The sequence below is a fragment of the Podarcis filfolensis genome (assembly GCF_964270895.1).
Source record: "Podarcis filfolensis genome assembly, chromosome: 13".
NCBI classification, from domain to species: Eukaryota; Metazoa; Chordata; class Lepidosauria; order Squamata; family Lacertidae; genus Podarcis; species Podarcis filfolensis.
The window spans coordinates 40517560-40544024 of NC_139615.1; the positions used below are offsets into that span (position 1 = coordinate 40517560).

The 26465-nt window shown below is 45.3% G+C and overlaps 1 protein-coding gene across 5 annotated transcripts in view; it reads right to left on the bottom strand.

Moving 5' to 3' along the window:
* SCN4A (sodium voltage-gated channel alpha subunit 4) overlaps positions 1-26465 on the bottom strand; it is a 105933-nt gene that overhangs the window by 65817 nt on the left and 13651 nt on the right. For 4 of the 5 annotated variants that reach the window (XM_083582328.1, XM_083582330.1, XM_083582327.1 and 1 more), the window contains exons 2-9: positions 17000-17327; positions 15461-15581; positions 14261-14348; positions 13190-13318; positions 10276-10367; positions 7164-7463; positions 2635-2698; positions 1160-1301 (exon numbers count right to left, since the gene is read on the bottom strand). In XM_083582328.1, the coding sequence (XP_083438454.1) occupies positions 1160-1301; positions 2635-2698; positions 7164-7463; positions 10276-10367; positions 13190-13318; positions 14261-14348; positions 15461-15581; positions 17000-17269 (1206 nt within the window). In that variant the 5' untranslated portion in view covers positions 17270-17327. Of the gene's footprint in view, positions 1-1159; positions 1302-2634; positions 2699-7163; positions 7464-10275; positions 10368-13189; positions 13319-14260; positions 14349-15453; positions 15582-16999; positions 17328-26465 lie in introns of all 5 variants that reach the window. The other variant, XM_083582331.1, reaches the window with a different exon arrangement.

The window sequence follows — 26465 nt, forward strand, 5'->3', positions numbered from 1 at the left end:
ACATGCTTTTGAACTGCTAGGTTGGCAGGAGCAGGGACCAAACAATGGGAGCTCACCCCGTTGCAGGGATTCGAACTGCTGACCTTCTGATCAGCAAATCCTAGGCTCTGTGGTTTAACCCACAGCGCCACATTCTTCCAAATTCTCTCTACCTCCAGGAACTTTTCCCACAATCAATCTGTCATCCAAGGAAACCCTGTGGAGGATTATAGTGAAGGGGAATGTTTTATTAGAGTGCGCACACAGTTCGTTTAAAATGCAGGTCAAGCCTATTGAGTTTCACCCTTCAGTTAAGGATGTGTCCCCAGAATGCACTCAACACTCTACAGCAAACCCAGGTTGCAAAGACAAGACTGCCATGGTGGGCAAGGTGTTTATTTCAGGAATGTTTGTCAACTGTTAGTGATCTTCTCACTGCCCTTGTTCACACACCAAAGTAAACCACAGCTATGATCTCTGGCTTAGCATCACATCCAGACTAGGGATCGTGGCTTGTTTTGATCTAACAAAATGCAGCAAACCAATAACAACAACAACAACAACAACAACAACAACAACAACAACAACAACAACAACAACAACAACAACAACAATTTATTTATACCCCGCCCATCTGGCTGAGTTTCCCCAACCACTCTGGGCGGCTCCCAATCAAGTGTTAAAAACAGTACAGAGTTAAATATTTAAAACTTCCCTGAACAGGGCTGCCTTAAGATGTCTTCTGAATGTCAGGTAGTTGTTTATCTCTTTGACATCTGATGGGAGGGCGTTCCACAGGGCGGGCGCCACTACCGAGAAGGCCCTCTGCCTGGTTCCCTGTAGCCTTGGGAACAAACCTTAGCTACAGATCATGGTTCGCTGAGACCATAACAATCCCTGGTTTGGATATGATGCTAAATGAGGAAACATGGTTTGTTTCCTCCCAGTTCATGCTAGCAGCAAAGCAGACACCATTTGCCCGTTCCTGGTAAACCACGGCTTAGCATGTGAACCAATACTTACATGTGAACCCCAATGAGCTTCCATGGAACTACAAAGCTCTCCGGAATATAGAATCATAGAACTTTAAAGTTGGAAGAGACCCCGAGGGTCCAATCTCAACTAGATCATACATGCGGCCCCAAAGTCCCCATTTTCTTGGAACATAAGTTTGGCCTACCAGTTGAAAGAGGTTCTCCCAGAAGTCTTGAGTCATGAGACGGAACAGGGAGAGGAAGGCCCAGCTGAAGGTATCATAGCTTGTGTAGCCGTAGTTTGGGTTCCGGCCAGCTTTCATGCAGAGATACCCTTCTGGGCATTGCCTACAAGAGGGAAGGAAGGGTGTCAGCATGACATCATGCAAGGAGAGGTCATAAGAGCAGCATCAAGTTCCTGCTAAATCCATGCAGAACCCAGGCATGAAATAACCACATTCCACATTCCCCCCCCCCGCCTCAATATAGAGTTGCCAGCTTTAAGAATTGCATAGCAGTCCATCATCCAACACTTTCCCCCAGCAGAGAATTACAGTAACCAGCTACCAGGTAATGATGGAGTTCTGCTCTTGTCAGGTCTACTGATTCTTGGAATTAGAACAGGGCTAGACATAGAACAGGAGACCTAAAAGGTAAAGGTAAAGGACCCCTGGGCGGTTAAGTCCAGTCAAAGGCAACTATGGGGTTGTGGCGCTCATCTCGCTTTCAGGCCGAGGGAGCGGGCGTTTGTCCACAGACAGCTTTCTGGGTCATGTGGCCAGCATGACTAAACCGCTTCTGGTGCAACAGGACACCATGACGGAAACCAGAGCGCATGGAAATGCCGTTTACATTCCTGCCACAGCGGTACCTATTTATCTACTTGCGCTGGCGTGCTTTTGAACTGCTTGATTGGCAGGAGCTGGGACAGAGCGACGGGAGCTCACCCCATTGCGGGGATTTGAACCACCGACCTTCTGATCGGCAAGCCCAAGAGGCTCAGTGGTTTAGGGGGAGGTGGGCCCTTTAGTCTCAGCAACTGGTTTCATGCCGTAAGACCTACAGGGAATGAGCTGCTGCGTTCATTAGGCCTGACACTCCGCCAAGCCTGTAAAGATCCTGTTTTTGGCTCATCCAGAGTTAACTGCAACTTTGAACTGTGTTGATTTATCGACCGGCTCACTCCATGACAGCTAGCCAATGTGGTACCCTCTAGATGTTGCAGGATTCAAAATCAGTCCCAAACAGCGTGTCCAATTGTCTCAAGGTAATCAAAAACATCTTGAGGGCGCCATGTTTGAGGGATTCCACCCCCACCTCACCATTCTTTAAATCAGCACAGTTTTCACACTGATTTAAAATGGTCGAGTTACTAGAAGACAGATCTCCTCCCCACTCCAAAGAGCAGGGGTCAGCAACCTTTTTGAGCCGTGGGCCGGTCCACCGTCCCTCAGACCATGTGGTGGGCCGAACTATTTTTTTGGGGGGGGGATGAACAAATTCCTACACCCCACAAATAACCAAGAGATGCATTTTAAATAAAAGGACACATTCTACTCATGTAAAAACACGCTGATACCTGGGCCGTCCATGGACCGGACTGAGAAGGCAATTGGACCGGATCCGGCCCCCGGGTCTTAGGTTGCCTACCCCCGCCAAAGAGGGATCAGATGTCACTCACCCTGCGTCAGAGCTGTTCCCACAGAGCAGGGCATCAAGCGCACCCTCGAGGAAATAAAAATTTTCTTCACGAGAAAGAAAAGGCAGGTGTGAGTATAAAGTTCACACTGTAACACAATTGCAGGTTTAAAGCAACGAATAGAAGAGTCAAACTAGATATGACACAGGAAAACCGCAATCAGGATCTCAACCAGAGAAGCTTAAAGTTAAAAGCCATCTTTAACTTTATGGCAATGAATGTCGCAAGTCAGCGACGTGTATGTCATGCACCGAAGTTTCATTGGAAGATCTGTGAGTCCTGGATGAATGAATCTATTTATTACAGTCCCAAACCAGAAATATGGGCATACACAGCGATAGAGAACATGTAAATATACATAGGTGAAATTAAAATCTATAAGCTAGAGCACGGTAAATAATACAGATACAAAACAATTAAAATATGTAGGTTAAGACCTACAGAGAGGTTCCCCTCCATCAGCTTTGATAACACGAAGACCTGTGAGGTTTAACCTGTGAGTTTTAGTGCTATGAATTTTTTTTTTTTGGGGGGGGGGGGAGATTTCTCAGTCAAATCCTGGAGTGACTTCCCTTGAACTAGCAGAAATAGAATCTGCAGGTTTCGAGCTGAGTCTTAACTGAGGTTTGCTGCCATTATATGCATGTAATGTATTTTAAAAGATACAGTTAACGTGGGTTTTTTAAAGTGCTATCAAGTGATGAGAAACGCATTCATGTGCGACCCACTCCTGAGAACTAGGCTTTGCACACAGACAGTTCCGGGTTCAAGTTCTGGCGTCTGGGGTTAACAGGCTCTCAGGTAACAGGAAAAGGAAAGATTTATTTCTGTCTGACAGAAAATCAGACAACACAGAGTTACATGGATAAATGGCCGGACTTGGTATAAGGGCTCACCCAGAGTTTCTTTCTGTACTACGTATCTAAGCCACAGGCCCTGGCTTCAAAGCTTTATGTCCAACCCCACATTTTACTGCTGAATTAGGAAGGGGACAAACTGAGATTGCAGAGTTTTGAGAAATTAAAAGGGAAGGTGAGAGACTGGTTGCACTATCATCAAATAAATGAAGCGTTTAAACTGGACAGTAAAATTGGCTTCCAGGTGGAAAAATCAAAATTGGAGACAGAACTGTTAGAACCCAGTACTAAGAATTTGTCAAAAATGTACAATTTGCTGCTGAAATGGAATACACAAGATGAAACGGTTAAATCGGCCATGATTAAATGGGCTCAGGACATTGGTCATAATATTTTGTTTGCTGATTGGGAAAAGTTGTGGACCACCGGGATGAAATTTACGGCATGTAATGCCTTAAGAGAAAACATTATGAAAATGATATATAGGTGGTACATAACCCCAGTCAAGCTTGCAAAGATTTACCATTTGCCTGACAATAAATGTTGGAAATGTAAAGAAACTGAAGGTACATTTTTTCATCTTTGGTGGACTTGCCCGAAGATTAAGGTATTCTGGGAAATGATCTATAATGAACTTAAAAAGGTATTTAAATATACTTTCTCCAAGAAACCAGAGGCCTTTCTCTTGGGTATTGTCGGCCAAGGGGTGTTAAAGACGGATATAACTTTCTTTATGTATGCTACAACAGCAGCTAGAATACTCATTGCGAAGTACTGGAAGACGCAAGAGCTACCCACACTGGAAGAATGGCAGATGAAGGTGATAGACTACATGGGCTTGGCAGAAATGACGAGCAGAATCCGAAACCAGGGAAGAGAAGCAGCGCAAGAAGAATGGAAAAAATTCAAAGACTATTTAAAGAAATATTACAAAATTAATGAAAGTTAGAATGATGTTGGACTGGAAAGTAAATGGTTACTATTAGCTATGGTTAAGACAAGGAGAATAAGGAAGACTAGTCTAAATTTAAATTAAAATAAGGGAAGATTTGCTGAGCAATCGATAAGAATTTGGAATACAGAAAAGGGAGGCATGAGGAAGTCGGGGAAGAAAGGTATAAGAAATTAGGATATGAAATGGTTCATTTTTTTGTTTTGTTTTTGTCTTTGTATGTTTATGTATGTTGTGTTTATATGGAAAAAATAAAAATATTATAAAAAAAAAATATTTAGAATTAAAGAAGCTACAAGGGAAAAAAAAAACAAAAAAACATTTTACTGCTGAATTGGAGCAAACAGCAATTGGGTTTTCTGTGGATTGCTGTTTCCTTCAATTAAGCAGTAAAATGTGTGTTTTCCTGGGGAAATCACTAGGACCGAAAAGCAACAAAAACAAACACACACACACACTGATACAGAGCTTTAAAGCACTGACCTGCGCCTGGAAAGTGCGAAAACATGTCTGGATGAGCCCCAAGATAGCTTATTATTATTATTATTATTATTATTATTATTATTATTATTAAATTTGCATACCACCCTATGCCCATAGATCTCGGGGCAGTTCACAAGATAAAATCACAATATAAAAAACACAAAATACGTAATAGATTCTAGCATGCCGGGGCGGGGGGGGGGCACACCTAAATTATATAGTTTAGTATCCGAATGATTGGTATTAGTAATTGTATTATAATTTGGCGTTGTTATAATGAGGCTATTATTGGACTGTAATTGAAAACTAATAAAATTATTATCAGCAAAATATGTAATAAAAAGAAAAAGAAAAATCTCGAATCTCCCCTTCGTGCGCAAAGAACTATTAAGAAAAAGGCCTTCGTGATACAAGCTTGTAAGAGGCAATGAAAGGCTTTGACTGTGGAGTCTTACGATCAATACATTTATGTACAATACAATAAAAATACCTTTACTGGCATTACAAGTTGAGACATTTCAAATCACTGGGGTAAGTTTAAAAGGGACAGGAATGAGGCTGTCGAGGGCCACAAAGCACTCAATTGTTCTGCTTCACCCTGTCCATTCCCTAGAGCAGGGGTCAGCAAGGTTTACCTCGCCTGGACCAGTTCACTCCAGCGGAGATCGCTCCATGGGCCGGATCCTGTCTGTGTAGACGTGATTTTTGGTGTCTGCATCTGCGCAGACATGATTTTTGGCGTCTGTGCATGTGCAGGCGTGATTTCCGGCGCCGCGGAAGTGAGTCCCTGCTCCGCGCTGTGCTGGTTTAGCACAGCGCACAGGGACTTGCCGAGCAGACAGCTCGGTTCGGGGGTGGCTCGGGGGCCGTTTAAACGACCCCCATGGGCCGCTTGTGGCCCATGGGCTGCAGGTTGCTGACCCCTGCCCTAGAGGGATGATTCAGTAAGAACCTCATTCGGCTTTCTCTCGGAGCCGTGGGTCCGAGGTCCAACACCTTGCTCAGCATCTGTTTGCGGAGTCTGCTGTGCAAGGTAAAGGTAAAGGGACCCCTGACCATTAGGTCCAGTCGTGGCCGACTCTGGGGTTGCAGCACTCATCTCGCTTTATTGGCCGAGGGAGCCGGCGTACAGCTTCCGGGTCACGTGGCCAGCATGACTAAGCCGCTTCTGGCGAACCAGAGCAGCGCACGGAAACGCCGTTTACCTTCCCGCAGGAGCGGTACCTATTTATCTACTTGCACTTGGACGTGCTTTTGAACTGCTAGGCTGGCAGGAGCTGGGACAGAGCAACGGGAGCTCACCCCGTCGCGGGGATTCGAACCGCCGACAGCAAGTCCTAGGCTCTGTGGTTTAACCCACAGCGCCACCCCGGTCCCTCTGCTGTGCAAAGGGCAGTCCAAAAGAATATGGACCAGTGAATCTGGTACTCCCTGACTGCAGGCACACTGGAGGGCTTGATAAGGAATTTGCAAGTATCTACCTGTGGTCACTGCGGAGGGGAAAGCATTTAGTCTTGCGAGCATAAAACCGCTAGCACTCAATTGCACATTTAGCTCACATACAAATGTATTTATGTATATATGCAATTACTGTATTTTTCGCTCCATAAGACACACTTTTTTCCTCCTAAAAATTAAGGGGAAATGTCTGTGCGTCTTATGGAGCGAATGTGTGGTGATCGCTGGCTACCTTTCCGGCCCCTGCCTCTTGCCCAGGCCTCCATTGTTGAATGTTCTGCAGACGGAGGCTGTTTGTTTCCCCAGCGACATGAGACTGGCTGATTAGATTATCTGTCTGGAAACTGTAGAAACGGCTCCCTTTCCTTTCCTAAATAAGCTGCAGAACTGTGAGTTGAACCCCATAAGAACAGGATTTTTCCCCCTTTGCAAAGTAAGCTCAACAACTCTGAGCTGATCCTAAGAAAGGGAGGCTTTTCCCCTTTGCAAAAGAAGCTGCACAACTTTGATCTGATCCTCAAAAAACTGGGGCTTTTCCCCTTTGCAAAAGAAGCTGCACAACTGTCAGCTGATCCCCCCAAAAACGGGGTTTCCCCCCCTTTCCTCCTCTAAAAACTAGGTGCGTCTTATAGTAAAGTGCGTCTTATGGAGCGAAAAACACAGTAAGTGCTATAGGCTTGGGTTTGAGATCCCCATCTGGCACCGCTCTGGGCCAAGTCAAAAGCGATAGCATCAGCAGCTATTAAAAAAGCAGCCCTTACCTTCGTTGTGGATGTACTCATCCCAGTCAAAGGTCTTGTTGCTATACAGGGTGCCGTTGTCGTACAGGGTGCCGTTGTCATACAGGGTGCCGTTGTCGTACAGAGTGGTGTTGCCCATGAAACCGCCATCCAGTGTGTCGTTGGTGAACGGCGGCCACCGCACACACTTTTGCCGCAGGTTCCCCATGAAAAGCTGCAGGCCGATGAGGGCGAACACGGCCAAGCAGAATACTGTGAGGATCATGACATCAGAGAGCTTCTTCACGGACTGGATCAACGCACCCACAATAGTTTTCAGCCCTGGGGGGAGAGAAAAAGCATTACTTACAGGCAACAAACTGAGCTTAAAAGGTAAAGGGACCCCTGACCATTAGGTCCAGTTGTGACCGACTCTGAGGTTGCGGCGCTCATCTCGCTTTATTGGCCGAGGGAGCCAGTGTACAGCTTCCGGGTCATGTGGCCAGCAGGACTAAGCCGCTTCTGGCGAACCAGAGCAGCGCACGGAAACGCCGTTTACCTTCCCGCCAGAGCGGTACCTATTTATCTACTTGCACTTTGACGTGCTTTCGAACTGCTAGGTTGGCAGGAGCAGGGACCGAGCAACGGGAGCTCACCCTGTCATGGGGATTCGAACCGCTGACCTTCTGATCGGCAAGTCCTAGGCTCTGTGGTTTAACCCACAGCGCCACCCGCATCCCTAGTAAACTGAGCTTAGTGGCTTTATAAAAAAACCCAACATCCTACTCTCTCTCTCTCTCTCTCTCTCAATTTGATTTTACATATTTAAATTTACAGTCATATCACAAAACATCCAAAGTTACAAGATTCTCCTGAATCTCTGGACTTCCCACCTTCCCCTCCGTGGTTTCTGTTATTAAACCTTTTCTACTGCATTTTTAAAAAGATAATCCTGATTATTTATTAATCCATTGTATCCATAGTTCTCATGACATTACAAGCGTTATTGCAGTCCTGATAATGTTGTCAGCTGCTTACAGTGTTCTTTAAGGTAAATTGTAAATTTTCCCCATTCCTTATTAAAGTTGTGGTCTCCCCAATTCCTGAGCTTTCCGGTCAGTTTTGCCAATTCGGCATAGTCCAATAGCTCCATTCTTCTCTGGTAGGGACCAACATAAATTTTATTTAATTTTATTTGTTTTATTTATATATCACCCTATACCTGGAGGTCCCAGGGTGGTTATCAATGCTGTTGGTTGGTAACAATTTATTTTATTTTAAGACACAGTTTGCATTGAACATAAATTCTAGCAACTGACATGCTCTGATGTCAGGGACTGGCAGGGACAAGGGATGTGGGGCTGGAGTCTGACTTGGGAGAGGGGTCAGTGATTTTTTTGGGAATTGTGCCAGCCTAGAGTCAAGTGTTGGAGGCGGCGAACCTCCAGAGCTAGAAGGTGGAGCACAGGCTGGATCAGGAGAAGAAAAGAAAGAGGCAGGTCAGACAAGGGAAGGGCCAGGTCCTTCCCTGCTTTCTCCTGCACCACTGAATCCCAGAACCAGGAGGGGACTGAAAAGGGATGAGCAGAGGAAGCTGCCATTCAGGAGCAGTCTCCGGCTGTGTGTGTGCAGCCCATTGGGGGAAGGTACATAAACCAGTGGAGGGGGAGTGATTCCCTGTTGCTGCAACTGCTCCATAGAGTGCAGACATTCGAATAACTGCCTGGATGTGAGATGCATGTAAGTATTTGGAGTTGTATAAAGGTAAAGGACCCGTGGATGGTTAAGTCCAGTCAGAAGCGACTATGGGGTTGCAGCACTCATCTTGCTTTCAGGCCGAGGGAACTGGCGTTTGTCCACAGACAGCTTTCCGGGTCATGTGGCCAGCAGACTAAAACACTTCTGGCGCAACAGAACTCTGTGAGGGAGGCCAGAGCACATGGGAACGCCGTTTACCTTCCCACCACAGCGGTACCTATTTATCTACTTGCACTGGCATGCTTTTGAACTGCTAGGTTGGCAGGAGCTGGGACAGAGCAACGGGAGCTCACCCCGTCAAGGGGATTTGAACCGCCGACCTTCTGATTGGCAAGCAAAATTGGTTTGCAGAGATGGGGAAAGGAGCTGCTTTTACCCGTATTTTTGCAATGTAAAGAGCAACCAATGCACTGGAGGAGGCTTTCACCTTACAGTGTACAAGGGCATCTTCAAAAACTAGGATCTTTACATTTCCACCTTTGCCGCAGTTACCTCTTTCCCTGAAGAAGATCAAGGGTGTCCTTTGGTAATGTTTTCTACAGGGCATGTTAAAAAAAATTGAGGGTAACAGGCAACTCTTGGGCATAAAGCAAACCAAGAGCTTCCAGACCCATACAAGTTGGGGGCCCGAATGAAGTGCGTCCAACGAATGCTCCCCACTGGAAGCCAGTTCATCTCTGATGCATATGAAAAATGAAATCTGCCTGAAGGTGTGATAGGAATTTTATGGTCTTAGATATATGTTAAATGTTCATAAGTGTACCAACCAAGCACATACATAGATCAGCACAGGAAGACCAACCTGGAACCATTTTGATTCCGAAACTGAGGTCAAAATGGAAAACCTCCCCATTGTCTCTTTCCTCACAAATCCTGTCTTAAGGACACATTTAAGATATGAATAGGGTGTGAGCCTGTGACATGGCCCAGGAACTAAGTATTTATCATTACAAAGGACTGGCCAGGCTCCCCGGGCAATCCAATCAAGTAACCTGCCAGACAGGAAATAAACAAGGACAGGAGAAAAACAACATTCAAATTTCTGTTTTAGACCGCCTTTTCTGTGATGTATGTATGATGTTTCTGGGGGTAGTCTTGATCTACAGGGTGGCAATTTCAAAAGTCTTTAGAAGGCCTTGCACGGCATTTTTCTGGGTTCCTCCTCTCTCCTGTGGGTGAGGGGAGCACCCTGTTGCAACAGATCAATAAAGATCAAGCTTACTAGCTGCTTTGCTTCTCAATATTCTCTGGTTGGCCTCTGTTATTCTCTCCTACCAATAGGGAACCTATGTAAGGACTCTATATGGGCTCTTGGATACCCCATAAGGGAAAAGGGCAATTTTTGTTTACAACAAAGATCTTCACCTCCATCAATGCCGCCCTCCCCATTACCCACCTGGAATGACTGTGATGGTTTTAAGTGCCCGGAGAACCCGGAATGTCCGTAGAGCAGAGATGTTGCCCAAGTCTACGAACTCTGTGACGTAGCTAGAAAAGAGAGGGCAAGCGAGCTGTTCATTGAAAGGCAACATAGTAAAAGTAAAAACAAGGGTTATCGACAGGCAAAGAGAGGGAAACGACGCCTCCGGCGATGGAACTATGTAGGAGACACAGCTCTGAAGTCAGTTGTGACGGCAGCAAATCTCCGAGTTAAAACCAGGATCTGCAAACAGCATTTGACCCATCAAGGGCACCAGAGCTCAGCTGAGGGAAACAGTGCCTGAGGAGATAAGACTGTGGGATCAGAGTCAGCATGCGAGTGAGGGCAAGCTGAGCACCTTTGTTGTTAAAAATGGACCCTTTGCCTCTTTCATTGGGGCAGAGCCTGGGTTTAATTAGCTGCTGTTACAATGTCCAGTTTGGACTTGTGTCAGGATGCTGAAAAGATAGGAAAAGGCAAAGCAAAACGTTTGATCAGTCATTTAATTTGACAGAAAGTGTATGGATGCTTTAAAATCCTGCACATTTCTTCCTCAGGAGAGGACGAATGCTAAATATCGCTTTGCAATCTTGCTTGTCACATGGTGGAACATTCAGGGTAACATTTACTGTACAGAGTTAAGTTTCCTACGGTGTGGAAAACACTGGTATCTCTGTAAGAACGTTTTTATTTACAACTGTACAGGTTGACCAAGCGTGATAGGGAAATGGCAGGAAACACACAAGCTGTTCACAACAACAGCAATAGAGTCTCCTTATATTTCAGAGGCTCGCAAGTTGTCAGGGGGTCTCGAGTCCACCAGAACTGTGTGTCTCAAGTCTCCTTGGCAATATTTAGTAAAGGAAACATCCGCTATTATGCCATTACACTTTCTGTGTCTCCAGCACTGCAACCAGGCGCCAATAAACTAGAGCAGGGTGATATAAGAATTCTTAGGTCTCAAATATAAAATAAATGTTGATTATTGCACAAGATAAACACACATACGTAAGTATATAAACTACATGTCTGAAATAGTACAGGAGAGCAATCCTGAAGCCATCTTGACTTCTAATGACTCTAAATATTTCCTCTGCAGATGGAAATATCTTGGACAAACCTTTCCCAGTAGTTATTTTCACTTACAAATGCTACAAATCCTGTTTTAAGGGCATACTTTGTGTATGAATAGGGAACACCTGTGACCTGGATTCAAGAACTAAGGTATTTACCATATCAAAAGGGAAAGGGAAAGGACCCCTGGACGGTTAAGTCCAGTCAAAGGTGACTATGAGGTTGTGGCGCTCATCTCGCTTTCAGGCTGAGGGAGCCGGCGTTTGTCCACAGACAGCTTTCCAGGTCATTCCAGCATGGCTAAACTGCTTCTGGCACAACGGGACACCGTGACCGAAACCAGAGCGCACAGAAACGCTGATTACTTTTCTGCCACAGTAGTACCTATTTATCTCCTTGCACTTTGACGTGCTTTCAAACTGCTAGGTTGGCAGGAGCTGGGACAGAGCAACGGGAACTCACCCCGTCGCGGGGATTCGAACTGCCGACCTTCTGATCAGCAAGCCCAAGAGGCTCAGTGGTTTAAACCACAGCGCCACCCATGTCCCTGCGAAAAGACGTACAACTCTACACACCATCTCCCCACAACCTGGTAAAGCTTCTCGTCCTGTGCAGAAAGCCGCTAGCAGCTCTTCCTCCCGCGACAATTGTGTTGCACAACCATCCTTGTGACACAGTGTGTTGCACAAGAAGGACTGTGTATGCACTGGGACTATCAGCTGATCTCCTCAGCTTGTTTATTCCCTAAAGCATTGAGTTAAACAATACTGTGTTTTGTTTTTTTCTAAGTTTTAGAGCAGGGCTAAACTTTTTAACCCCACTCTAAGTCCCACAAAGTCCCACAAACATGAGAGACTTAGGACTTGTCCCCACTTCCACATGTCATGCACGTAGAAAGCACGAGTCCACTTGCCATTGCCCTAGTGCGAAAACTCTGGAAAACTCATTCCTTAGCACTAAACTCCCACCTCATCGTGGGGATCGGCAAGCCCAAGAGGCTCAGTGGCTTAGACCACAGCACCACCCGCGTCCCATCAAAAGGATGGCCACACTGGCCAGGTAATGCAATCAGTGACCATTATAAAGCATTTTGTCAGACAGGAGACAAACCACACTCTCAAATTTCTGTTGTAGACCGCCTCTTTCTGTGTGGCACTTGTATGATGCTTTTCAGGTGGTCTTTGGCTAAGGGGTTGGGCAGTTTCAAAAGTCATTAAAGTAGGGTTGCCATGCTTCAAAAAGCAAAAGTGCGGACACAAAAGTTGTTGACACTTCCAACTATAGTATTCTGGGTATGCCCAGGAGACGGTAAGTAAAGGTAAAGGGACCCCTGACCATTAGGTCCAGTCGTGACCAACTCTGGGATTGCAGCTCTCATTTTGCTTTATTGGCCAAGGGAGCCGGCGTACAGCTTCTGGGTCATGTGGCCAGCATGACTAAGCCGCTTCTGGTGAACCAGAGCAGCACACGGAAACGCCGTTTACCTTCCCGCCGGAGCGGTACCTATTCATCTACTTGCACTTTGACATGCTTTCGAACTGCTAGGTTGGCAGGAGCAGGGACCAAGCAACAAGAGCTCACCCTGTCGCAGGGATTCGAACTGTCGACCTTCTGATCAGCAAGTCCTAGGCTCTGTGGTTTAACCCACAGCCCATCCGCGTCCCCCAGGAGACAGTAGCTAACTGGAAATATGGTCTCAGTGCTTGCCATCGCCATACAGTACATGCATGAGGATTTCCACCCCACACCCACATGCTGACGCCCTCTGGTTTCCCCCAGCTGGTTTACCACATTGCTCCTGCTAAATGCAACATACGCCATAACGATGACACTGAAATCCAGCCAGTTCCATGGATCTCTCAGGAATGTAAAGTTGTCAATGCAGAATCCCCGGGCCAATATCTTGATCATAGACTCAAAGGTGTAGATGCCAGTAAAAGTGTATCTGTGAACAGGGAAGGGTTACGGAGGGCAAGGGAAGCAGAATTAATAGCAAAAAATATATATGCAAGGTTTATTGCTGATATTTAATATATCTATTAAATATCCTGCATCCTGTTTTCCTAAAAAGCCTCTCGATCCAAGAGCATAAAAATAGGACATGTTGTAAACAATTTGCAGCAGAAGAAAATAGGGATACCGTATGTTCCGGTGTACAAGACGACTTTTTATCCCTGGAAAATCACCCAAAAAGTTGGGGGTCGTCTTATATGCCCAGTCGCCTAATATGCCGGAATCTACAGTACCTTTTGCAAGCAAATCTTATGTTAGAAGGTAGAATTTGCTGGAATCGTACTTCCCAAATTCATATTCACTCTAGAGCCAGGGATCTTTCTTAGAATCTGGGATCCTTTTAAAACTGGATGTACTCAAGAAAATGAACCTAAGGACCTTTGACACTCAGGCTATAGGATCAATTGCTAAAGAGAAGGATTCAGGTTAATGAACCTATGCAGGGAGAGTTGAAAATAAAAGGGGGAAGAGATGGGTGTATTGCCATCCCCCCCCCAAAAAATGAAAGCACACTCACTGGTTATATTCACAGATACCACGAAGCCAAAATAATTTGCATGGCTTTGAGCAGTGAAACAACCCCACAACCAGCTTTTAATCTTCTCCTCATGTCAGCCGGGTTCCAATAATACTGCTTCTCAGGGAGTTTGTGTCACCCGCCTGTTATTTTTGAAGCATTATAGTTACTGCAAGTTTTCTGATCACACAAGGTTCCTCATCTGGCCACCCCAGCTTCGCTTTTGGATTAAGAATGCCTGTAAGCTGCTCCTCTGGTTCCATTTCCCCCTCCCACAGCCCAGCCTATAGTGACCAGGCAGAAAACTGGTAAGAGAAAAAGGGAGGGGGGAGAGAAAGAAAGAAAAATAACACTTACTCCACATCCTTGGCCCACACTGGCGGGTCACTCATGGTCATGAAGACACAGTTGGCTAAGATGGTGATCATGATAAACATGCTGAATAATTTGAAACGAGGTCAAGGAAATGCATCAGGCCTCTGCTGAAATTCCCAAGACAAACCCGTTTGGTAAAGACAAGAGAACAACAGCCCTGTTGGGTTGTCTCCACCCCCAGCGTCTAGCCCGGACACGGAGGTCCAGCTCCGAGGGCCTTCTGGCGGTTCCCTCACTGCGAGAAGTGAAGTTACAGGGAACCAGGCAAAGGGCCTTCTCGGTGGTGGCGCCCGCCTTGTGGAACACCTTCCCATCAGATGTCAAGGAAATAAACAACTATCTGACTTTTAGAAGACATCTGAAAGCAGCCCTGTTTAGGATTAGGGTTAGGGTTAGGGATCGCTACACAGTGAAAGCAGCAATCCCTCTTGCTGTTCTGGCTTCTGGGATAGCTGCGCAGCCTGCATTCGCTCCGTAAGCCGCACACACATTTCCCCTTACTTTTTAGGAGGGAAAAAGTGAGTTTTATAGAGCAAAAAATACAGTATTTTATAGTACAGTACATTGTTTATTGCTTTCATTTTATGGATCAATGGTCTCGTAAGACAGTAAAATTCATATTAAATTGCTGTTTTAAGGGTTGTTCTTAAAAGTCTGGGACAGATTAATCGGTTTTGCATTACTTTCTATGGGAAAGCGTGCCTCGGTTTTGGAACGCTTTGGTTTTGGAACGGACTTCCGGAAAAGATTAAGTTTGAGAACCAAGGTACCACTGTAGACATTGTTCGGCTGGTGACAGTGAAGTGCTTGTTTCCACCAAAAATTCTGCAAATGGAAGCAAGAGGGCTTTTTCCCCACAGCTGGAACTGAGCTCCAGCACCTCTCAGGTGGGCACTATTGCCCTTTGAAGAGAACAAGGGAGGTGTTCACAGTGAGTTGTGGCACCTTTTTCTCTAGAAAAATAGCACTGGGAAATCGTATGAGGAAAAGGGTGTTTATTTTCCTCACGTACTACAAGAAAGCAAGGACAATAATTGACACTTTCGTGAAATACTCTGCAGGTCTCTGTCACTGCAGCCGCCCCCGTCTGGTCCTACAAGAATGACTATGGCATCAGCAAAACCCCACAGCTTCCTCCCAAGTGAAACCATGCCATGCGTGTTCTCAGCGAGTGCAAAGGATATGAATGTATAAGCACTTGGATGGCACCTCTCCGGACAATATTGAAAGGATCCAACATATAGAGAGCAGGAGTGGCACTGAACCGGAAAATGCATTTTCCTTTGTTGAGGAGAATGTACGTCTGAGGAAGGGAGAAACAGACATTGCTATTAACCTCAAGTCATGGCAAGTTCTCTTTCAAAACAACGACTTAGCCTGCAAACTTACATTATGTTGGAACCCAAATGAGGACTCGCGTCTTCTCGAGCGTAATGTGGCGTTTGGAAGCGTCTATGAGATTATTGCCAGCCGGACACGTAACAAAATATGCATATTATATGCCGTACTGTATTTCTGCAGCGAAATGTTAAATAGTCATACCTCAGGTTACAGACACTTCAGGTTGAGTTTTTTCGGGTTACGGACCGCTGAAACCCGCAAGTACCGGAATGGGTTACTTCCGGGTTTCGGCGGTCCCGCATGCGCAGAAGCGCTGCATCGCAACTTGCGCGTGCGCAGACGTGCCACTGCGGGTTACGAACGCTGCAGGTTGCGAATGTGCATCCCGCACAGATCCCGTTCGTAACCCGAGCGTCCACTGCAAAAGCGTATTTATTTTAATAGTGGTATGAATTGTTTATGTGGTGTTTGCTTGGAGCGTATTTGCACATAGCATCCTTATAATCTTGCAGGTACAATAATGGATACAAGATGCGAGAATTGTTCATAATTTTAGCAGAACTGGGGAGAGAACTTGACTTTTGTCAAGGTTAAGGGTGAGGCAGGAATTTGTGGGGGGGGGGGAATCTGTGTGGGATAAGCACAACATAGATGCATCCGACTCAGTCCCAGGTTCCTTAAGTTGAGCATCACTACTTGAGTAAACAGTGAATACTGACCTGTTCTCAGACCGCCTTGCCTCTTTCTCAACTCAATTGCCTGCTTATCTCCAGGCTTCCCAACCTCATAAACTATTATTATTATTATTTAAATATCTATACCACCCTTCATCCAAGGATTATATTCTGATTTCTAGCCATGAGTCACTTTCTGGTTTCACAGAATATTTCCTAAGGCGCCATCTTTGTTTTCCTCAACACTAGTAAACTGTTGCGTAAGAGGATGGGTGAGCCAATATGGACATTTCAAGGGTAACAATTAACCGATGAATAAATAAAAAAATCATAGCTTTTATGATGTGCTCCTGTATACGAGCATTCAGCCTGAGCCATTTCCAAGTCACCCTTCACACCTCAAGCAACCTAGGACAGCCTCAAAGGACTAGCTCATATTCATCTATCTATCTATCTATCTATCTATCTATCTATCTATCTATATCTATCTATCTATCATCTATCTATCTCTATCTATCTATCTATCATCTATCCATCTATATCATCTATCTATCATCTATCTATCTATCTATCTATCTATCTATCTATCATCTATCTATTTGTATTTCCTAAAATATAATTTAGGATTGGGGGGGAAACAACAACCACCTCAAAGCAGTGCTTGAGTTTTTCGCTTTCCAATTCCTACCCAACTCTTCCGGCTTACTTTCTGATCTTTGTAGAATGGGTCCAAGTCTTCCAGAGGCACCCCGATGAGCTCTGGGGGAGGGTCCCCATAAATCATTGGGAGACTTCTCCCTTGCTCCAGGTCACTACGGGGTTTGGCCTCCTTTTCTTCCTCGTGAATCTCCTCATGCTTCGGCTTCAACTTCTCGGCTTCTCGCTCCGCGATCCGTTTCTCTATCTCCTGGAGGGACTCACGGGTGAATGGGCGCAGGCACTCTGGACCAGGGATGTATGGTGGCGGGGCGGCCATCTTTGCATTCTGCTCCTGGGCCTATTCTGCCTGGTGCCACGAGGCAATGGTGGGGAGGCTGCAGAGAAAAGAAGGAGGGGGAAATTTTCATTTTGCACCAGACTGTACAGTCATACCTCAGGTTACTGACGCTTCAGGTTGTGTTTTCTCGGGTTACGGACCAGCCGAAACCCGGAAGTACCGGAACAGGTTACTTCTGAGTTTTGGTAGTTGTGCATGCACAGAAGCAGTAAATCACGCTTTGCGCATGCGCAGAAGTGCCAAATTGCAACCCGCGTATGCGCAGATGCGCCGCTGAGGGTTGCGAACGTGCATCCCGCACAGATCATGTTTGCAACCTGAGCGTCCACTGTACTCCACTACAAACTCATTCATAGCGCTGTGGTCTAAACCACTGGGCCTCTTGGGCTTGCTGATCGGAAGGTCACCAGTTCAAATTCCTGCGACAGGGTGAGCTCTTGTTGCTCCGTCCCAGCTCCTGCCAACCTAGCAGTTCGAAAGCACGCCAGCGCAAGTAGATAAATAGGTACCACTGTGGCGGGAAGGTAAACAGCGTTTCCATGCACTCTGGTTTCCGTCACGGTGTTCCATTGTGCCAGAAGCGGTTTAGTCATGCTGGCCACATGACCCAGAAAGCTGTCTGTGGACAAATACCGGCTCCCTTAGCCTGAAAGCAAGATGAGTGCCGCAACCCCAGAATCGCCTTCCACTGGACTTAACCGTCCAGGAGTCCTTTACTTTTACCTTACAAGCTCATTCATACAATGACTGGATGCATTCAGACAACCACAGACCCTCCAAGTGTCCCTATTTTCCAGGGAAAGCCCTGGATTTACAGAAGCCATCTTGGTTTCTGATTTAATCCTGGAATGTCCCACTTTTCCTTAGGACGTCCCTATTTCCATCGGATAAATGTTGAAGGGTATGGAGTTATGTGTCCCCCAAGCCAAGGAGATAAGTAACTCTACAAACTTTAGAAAATACCTGAAGGCAGGCCTTCAGTTTTGTTAATATTTTATTGTGTTTTTATATGTGTTGGAAGTTGGCCAGAGTGGCTGGGGAAACCCAGTCAGATGGGCGGCGTGTAAATAATAAAATGATGATGGTGATGGTGATGGAGCAGGACTCCCCTATTTTCATTGGAGAAATGTTGTTGGGGCAGGTATGCTGCTATGGCGGCGGCAGCTCCCAGTGGGACCCTGCCTCCAATATACAGCCAGGTAGCCTTTGGGCCATAGCTGTCAAGCGTCCCTTATTTGGTGGGAAAGTCCCTTATCCCAGCACCGTGTCCCGCTGCTGTCCCTTATTGATGATGTCCCTTGAATTTCCTGGGTTTCAAAGGAACCAGCTCCTCTCCCTCCCTCCCTGCCGGCCAGGGAGGAGGGAGGCTCCAACTGTGTTGCTTGGCTGTGTTGCTCACCCAATAAGGAGTCTAAGAACGACTGGGGGGGTGGAGCTTGCATGCTTTGTGCTGATCAAATCGGCCGCGTTGCCTGGGGACTCGCCTTTGCTCAGCGCTTCCCAGCGGAGAGGTGACGGTGGTTTTCCTTGCTGCATCCCATTTGCCGGGTTGCTGCGCTGTGGGAACCACCTCTTGAGGCTTCGTTTGGCTGCTGGCTGGGCTTTCTGCCTTTGGCTCGGACGGGCTCAGAAGTCGAACATACCTGTGCTCTGAAAATCCCTTATTTTGGCTGCTGATCCCTTATTTTTGAGGCTGCTGGTCCCTTATTTTCAAATCTGTAAGTTGACAGCTATGCTTTGGGCAGCCTCCTGTGCTTGGCAGTTTCTCCAGCTGCTGTGGACCATCAGAGAAAGCGTCAGGTTTCAGCAACAAGATGACTCAGGCCATTCCTCCCAAGGAAGAAGAGGAAGAGGCAGGAGGAGGAAGACGCATGTAAGATGGAAACAGGGCTGGGGCTCACCGTCATCAGGGCTGCTCCGAGGCAGCTGGAAAACGACATTTTAAGCTCCCACAATGCTCCAGGGCACTGAGGCGATTAAAATGGAAGCACTCAGGTCCAGCTGCCCCATGAGGAGTGTCTTGGGCACTCAGCCTGCTGGGGCACTGGAGCCTGGCAGTTGTCCTGCGATGCCAGGTGCAGATTCCAGGCCAGCCGCTTTGCCACTTGTCGGCCTCACTGGACCCCTATGTAGGCCTCTGCCCCCATTCTAGCAGTCAGCCCTTCCTCATTTATGTATTTCCAAAAAAAATATTCATTTTATAACACAAATAAAAAACACAAACAGAAAAGACAAACAAAATGAACAAATTCTTGTCATATCCTTATTTTTCTAAACATTGTTAAGTGGGCTTCCCCACCTATCCGATTTTCATTTTACTTCATCTTTAGCAGTTTACATATATCATAATTTCTAACCATCTCTTTTTTTAAAATCACACTTAAAATAACTTCACATTTTATCGCTTACAAATAATACTATTTTAAAATACCCTATCTTCTACTTTTAACCCTACAGCCTATATCCACTTCCAAAGCTATTCTAAGGTTTAAATATTAACATATTTTTTTCAAATATTCCTTATGATCTTCCTCATTGAAGTCTACGCAAGCAGAGCCTGCCATTTCACACGCTGTAGATGATGAGCTATGTTTTCTGAGCCGTGGGTTATTAGCAGATCGTTATGTTGTTGTTTTTCTAATTATTGCTGGTTTTTAAAACCAAAACCACCACCTTGGCTTTGGGATATGTGGAGGTCATTGCAGAGAAAATAAATGCAGCACTACGTCAGAGGAGATCTGTAGTTTAATGCCGGGGAGGGGAAGGCAGTAATTTTTGGCATGAGAATTAGGGTGTTGCCCGAGTATCCTTGGTATCATCTGTGAAGTATTTTGGAGAGTACAGAAACGTACCGAGCTGGGATACTGCCCTGACCACAGCAAGCATCCAGCTCTGGCCCTCGAATACCCCATAATACACTCACACCCATTCCAGGATCAAGAACCGGCAACCACACACACTGAGAAAATAAAACCAAGGGATTTTAAAGTTACTGGACTATGCAGAGATGGCGGAGCTTACAGCAAAAATAAGAGATCAATGAGACAGAAATGTGGCTGGAGATTATGTTTGGACTATTTAAGAAAAATATATATAGTCAAATGAAAATGCAAGCAGGATTTGAATTATAGGCAAGGGAAGGAGAATAAATAAATGATTGTAATATAAGATATATTAGAAAATGAATGGTAGTTATAGCAGTAAAGAAAGGATTAGAACAGGAACATCACAGGCGTAAGGATGGGAAGTCAAAATGTATTAAATTACTGTATTATATTGAAAGTGAATTGAACAATTTTAAATTTTGTCGGGGGAAACTAATACAAAATTATTAGAAATTATTAGAAAAAAAGAAAAGAAAAGAAAACCATTGGAGTATTTTATTGGGGGGGATAGGATTTTGATCATATCAACGTTCAGGCATTTCAGATAATGGAATGAATATTTGATCTGGGCCAGCTGGAAAGACTCTGCAAATTCATTATTATGATTGTAACTATTTACTACTGCTGCTGCTATTACTACTTTCCTGTGGCATGTGGCTGGCGTCACTCGGGGCCAAACCAGATGTTTCTTTAATGACACGATTGCCCATTTAAAATCTGGGGTCACTGGGACTGCAATACATGGCGTGGAGAGGTTTAACTCTTCCCTCTCCGGCCACAATCCCAACAACATCCCTTCAAGCAGCGATTATCACTAGGGGGGAAAACTCCCATGTCTCTCCCCCACCCCCAAATATCATTGCCATAAAGGGGGTGATTTTATATATTGCTATTAAACGTATTTCTATGCCATGCCATAACCAAAGCTCTGGGCGGCATGCATGAAAATGCTTAAAAAACGAAAGGAATACAGATAAATGCAGTTGATAGTTGATGAAGTTGATGGTTAGTTGATGTCTCTGGGTGGGACAAGCTAAGATCTACCCATGAAGGAGGACTTTATATTCTTCTCTTTTCCTCTTGTTTTTTAGATTCATTTGTTACTCTACTGTAATGCATTATGAAAAGTCTTAATAAAATCTTAAAAGAAAGATTAAACACAGTGCAAACTGCTATAACAACAATACAAAACTATTACAGATCCGAGCGCTTTTTCTTTTTTTTTTTTGCCCTGGTGCTTTCCCTGCAAAAAACCCCCGCTCTTTACTGCTGAATTGGAACAAACACCAATCCATGGAAAACTCAAATTGCCATTTGCTCTGATTCAATGGTAAAGTTTTCCTGGGGAAAGCGGTGGGGCTCCAGGAAAACGCATACCTGTGCCTAGAAAGAATGGGGCAAAAAATGAGTGTGGATAAGCCCTTAAGGGAGCTTTCAAACTGTTGCAATTTGCAGGTAGGATTCAATCCTATACCAGCAAATTCTGGTTAAACAATTAAAGCTGCTTCAGAGCTCTTGAGCAACAAGCCCACTTCCCCAAAGGCTAGCATTTTTTTTTGCAACAAGGAAAGTGAAGGGAAAACACAGTGGGAAGTAGGAGATAACACTGGTTTTAGATTATACCATGCAAACTATGGTCAGAAGCTCAACATCAAAAAAACTAAGTTCATGGCCACTGGTCCCATCACCTCCTGGCAAATAGAAGGGGAAGAAATGGAGGCAGTGAGAGATTTTACTTTCTTGGGCTCCATGATCACTGCAGATGGTGACAGCAGCCACGAAATTAAAAGACGCCTGCTTCTTGGGAGAAAAGCAATGACAAACCTAGACAGCATCTTAAAAAGCAGAGACATCACCTTGCCAACAAAGGTCCGTATAGTTAAAGCTATGGTTTTCCCAGTAGTCATGTATGGAAGTGAGAGCTGGACCATAAAGAAGGCTGATCGCTGAAGAATTGATGCTTTTGAATTACGGTGCTCTTGAGAGTCCCATGGACCGCAAGAAGATCAAACCTATCCATTCTGAAGGAAATCAGCCCTGAGTGCTCACTGGAAGGACAGATCCTGAAGCTGAGACTCCAATACTTGGGCCACCTAATGAGAAGAGAATACTCCCTGGAAAAGACCCTGATGTTGGGACAGATTGAGGGCACAAGGAGAAGGGGACGACAGAGGACGAGATGGTTGGACAGTGTTCTCGAAGCTACCAGCATGAGTTTGACCAAACTGCGGGGGGCAGTGGAAGGCAGGAGTGCCTGGCGTGCTCTGGTCCATGGGGTCACGAAAAGTCGGACACGACTAAACGACTAAACAACAACAAATGCTGGTTGGTTCTTATGGCTGTACATGGTTTTATGACAATTTTTGTAACTGATGAGCATTTTATCTTTATGGAACCAGCTTTGTGAGGACAGTTGTTCTGCGGGGGGGGGGGGGGCAGGGGAAAGCCCTCCTAATTACTATTAATAAAATAATACTCAGCCTGTCTGGCTTTTCCTGGCTGGATGTGAAATGGAGAAAGAGAAAGGTGGGAGGGGGAACGATGTAGACAGTGCAGGCTGCACCATGGGAGGGCTGTCAGTGAGGAAGACCGGAGGGTGGGGGCACAGAAATCAAGATGTGAAGGATTTCTGAAGGGGCAGGTGGCATTTGAGTTTAGGAAGCAAGAAAGTACAGGGCAGTTCAGGACATTAACAAAGCACACTCTCTAGGGATTAAGGCTGCAATCCTAACTCTCCTTACCCAAGGGCAAGCCCCACTAAATTCATTAGGGCTCCCTTTTGAGTAGACCTAGTAAGCATTCTGCTGGAAGTCTCACTGGACTGATTTTCTGAGTAAAGACACTTTCAGATCACACTGGGAGGCTTCATGTCAATAATGTGACCTGACTTTTGCCTTTAATGTGATGACAGGCAATGCAAGACTAGAATGGGGGAGACAGCACTAAATCACGAATTATGCAGGGCCACTGTTATAATCTCACCTCAGCTGACTGTGAAAGAGGAATGTATTGGCAGCGCTGAAGAGTCCTAGTGTAGCCTGGAAGAAAACTGGAGAATCTGGACAATGCTACTGCCATCCTGTTGCATTTCAGTGTTTCCTGTGTTCCCCATGGCCTTTTTTCAAACTTGATATGCAGTAGGTTTTTCCCAGCTGAAATACAATTATAGCATGTCCGGTGTATATAGTCAACATGCTGTTGAAGCTTTTCTAGGCTACTGTCCTTCTAATTAAAAGCTTCCCTCTTGTTGCTTCTTCCATTTGGTGTTCAATGGAGTATGGCAGTAGTAATGAATTTCCCCTTAGTCCTCCCTATGAGCAACAGGAACTGACTAATTAAGACATAATTCATCAGCAATGATGCACTACACAGAAAGAAAGCAAAAGGGCAGAACCTGTGAGATGGAAGCTACTAATTAATATTGACGGGGACCTTTAAATAATACTTACTTCTGGATAAACTTTCTAATCTTAGCTTTGACGACAGCACTGTTGAACAACTAAGTGGTATATAAAGTGCTTTGAGAAATCACCATCTTAATTCCACTTCCAGCTAATTGTGGGAAGGGAAAGACTCAGCAGTGCTAAAGGGACTTAGATCAAAGAGTGCTGGAACATGCCTAACTAGTCTTCACTACCGACAACATGCCATTTTTCTCATGACTGTGTTACTACAACTGGGCCGACCAGCTAGGAAAAAGCGGTAAGATTGCTAGGGCAGTAGGTATCACTTCGAGCTGGGCTTGAACTTCAGGCACCACACATTTTAAACATTGGGTTAAAACATGGGTAGGCAAACTAAGGCCAGGGGGCCAGATCTGTCCCAATCACCTTCTAAATCTGGCCTGCGGACGGTCCGGGAATCAGCATGTTTTTACATGAGTGGATTGTGTCCTTTTATCTAAAATGCATCTCTGGGTTATTTGTGAGGCCACATAAGAATTCGTTCATCCCTCCCCCCAAATCTAGTCCAGCCCCCCACAAGGTCTGAGGGACAGTGGACTGGCCCCCTGCTGAAAAAGTTTGCTGACCCCTGGGTTAAAAGGTAGCTTGAAAATACAGACCTCTCTCACACCTAAAATTGTCCCTGTAACCCAATGCCACTTGGCCGAGTCCATTTCCTTCTGCGGTTTTGATGGCATACTTTGTCCCTTCAAACTTCCTGATTTGAAACTTGCACAAAGGACCTCCCTCCACTTTCCGGGATTATCTGACGCCCTGAAGGAAGCTGACTTAGCGGCTAGCTGGAGAGAATTTTATCCTGGGAGGTGAAACAAGAGCCCGTATTAAAAGGCCCATCCGGAACAGAGGTTTAAAAAGCAACAGCGCAGAGCCTAATCCTGCCAGTCTTGAGGCGTCCAAAATTGCAGAGTATATTGTACACAAATGTATGCATGGCAGAAGGAAGTTAAAGCAACAGTCCTCCTAAGAATGCCTGAGAAGGAACGCCCAGCTAGTGAAATCCATGAGATTTATTTCCAAGTAAGTGTGCTTAAGACTGGAGTAGCGCACTTGATGAAAACAGATCTCTTATAGCTCTATCTTTCATCACTCCATTTCCCATAACTGCCAAGCAAATATCAGCGCAACAATGACCACACCTCAACTCTTCATCTGGAAGAATAATGCAAAATATTACAAACTTTCTGGAACTTTCTGGTGATTCGTAGACGGACGCGTTTGATGTTGGAGTAGAAATACATGCCCTCTCACCCACCCTGTTTCATACACTTTGTTGTGGTTGCAGTCAATTTACACAACCACTAGTGAAATGCTTGCCATTTTGATGGGTGTGTTATGGAGGGATGTGCGGGTGCCTGATTATCGTCTTCCAAAGCTCCTCTACTCCAAACTTAAAAATGGTAAGCATAATGCTGGTGGTCAACAAAAGAGGTTCAAAGACTCTCTCAAGGCAAAACGGGGGGGGGGGGGGAATGTAGTATAAACACTGACAACTGGGAAACACTGGACTGCGAGCGCTCCAGTTGGAGAACAGCCTTTACCAAAGGTGTCATGGGTTTGGAAGATGCTTGAACTCAGGATGAAAGGGAGAAACATGCTAAGAGGAAGGCACACTTGGCAAACCCCCACCATGATCAACTCCCGCCCAGAAACCTATGGCCCCACTGTGGAAGGAGGTGTGGATCCAGAATTGGCCTCCACAGTAACTTACGGACTCAATTTTAAAACCGTGTTTTTGGAAGGCAATCTTACTTGGCTACGAGTGATTGCCAAAGAAGAAGACCTTTAGGTTGTGATCATTCTTCTAGGGCAGGGTGGGGCTGCATCCCCTTGTGGTGAACCCTCTGGGAACCACGTGGCCATGGTCCATGGTGGGTGGGGCCGAAACCAAAGTGTGTACGTGGGGGGTCATCCTCTCTCACACACACATACACAGCCATGAAAAAAATGCACACACAAGTACAACATCCCCTTCCCTGCATACATTGTAGGGACTTCCATACATAGAAACACTTGGGGTTCATCCACACTTTTGCTTGTCCATGCCTAGAAAGCACGGGAATACAATGTACTGGATCTGGAGGGATTTGACAATGCATTTGATTGGCATGCATACTTATGGTATGATAAGATAAAGGCCCATAAAGGTTTTAAAAATCATGTAATTAGAAAATCTCTATATAATGTTTGGACAATGAAATTCAGTTAGGGGGGATTTGAGGAAGTCGCGTAATAATGGAATTTAAAATGACTATAAGAAAGAATATGTGTTTTTATTTTTATTTTTCTTGTAGTATTGTAGTGTGTGTTTTGTTTTGTATGTTTTATTCGTTATAGATGTAAAAAAGCAATTTTTTATTTTATTTTATTTTATTGAAAATAAAATAAAATAGAAAGCACAGGAATACAGTGGTACCTTGGTACTCGAACAGCTTGGCTCCCAAACAAATCTGCTCCAGAATGCAGCAAACCAGGAAGTAAGTGTTCTAGTTTGCGAACATTTTTCAGAAGCTGAATGTCTGATGCGGCTTCCGCTTGCGCGCAGGAAGCTCCTGCAGCCAATCGGAAGCTGCGCCTTGGTTTTTGAACGGTTTCAGGAGTCGAAAGGACTCCCAGAACGGATTAAGTTCGAGAACCAAGGAACTACTGCAAGCATTTTTTTGCTGGTCCCACGATTTCTCGGAACACATCTGATCGGTTTTGCCTTTCCCCTCCACTCCCCCCCCAACCCCCACTCTTTAGCACTAAATCAGAACAAACGGCAATCTGCAGAAAACCTGATTGCCATTTGTTCTGATTCTGTGTGGATAAGTCCTACATGATCAAATA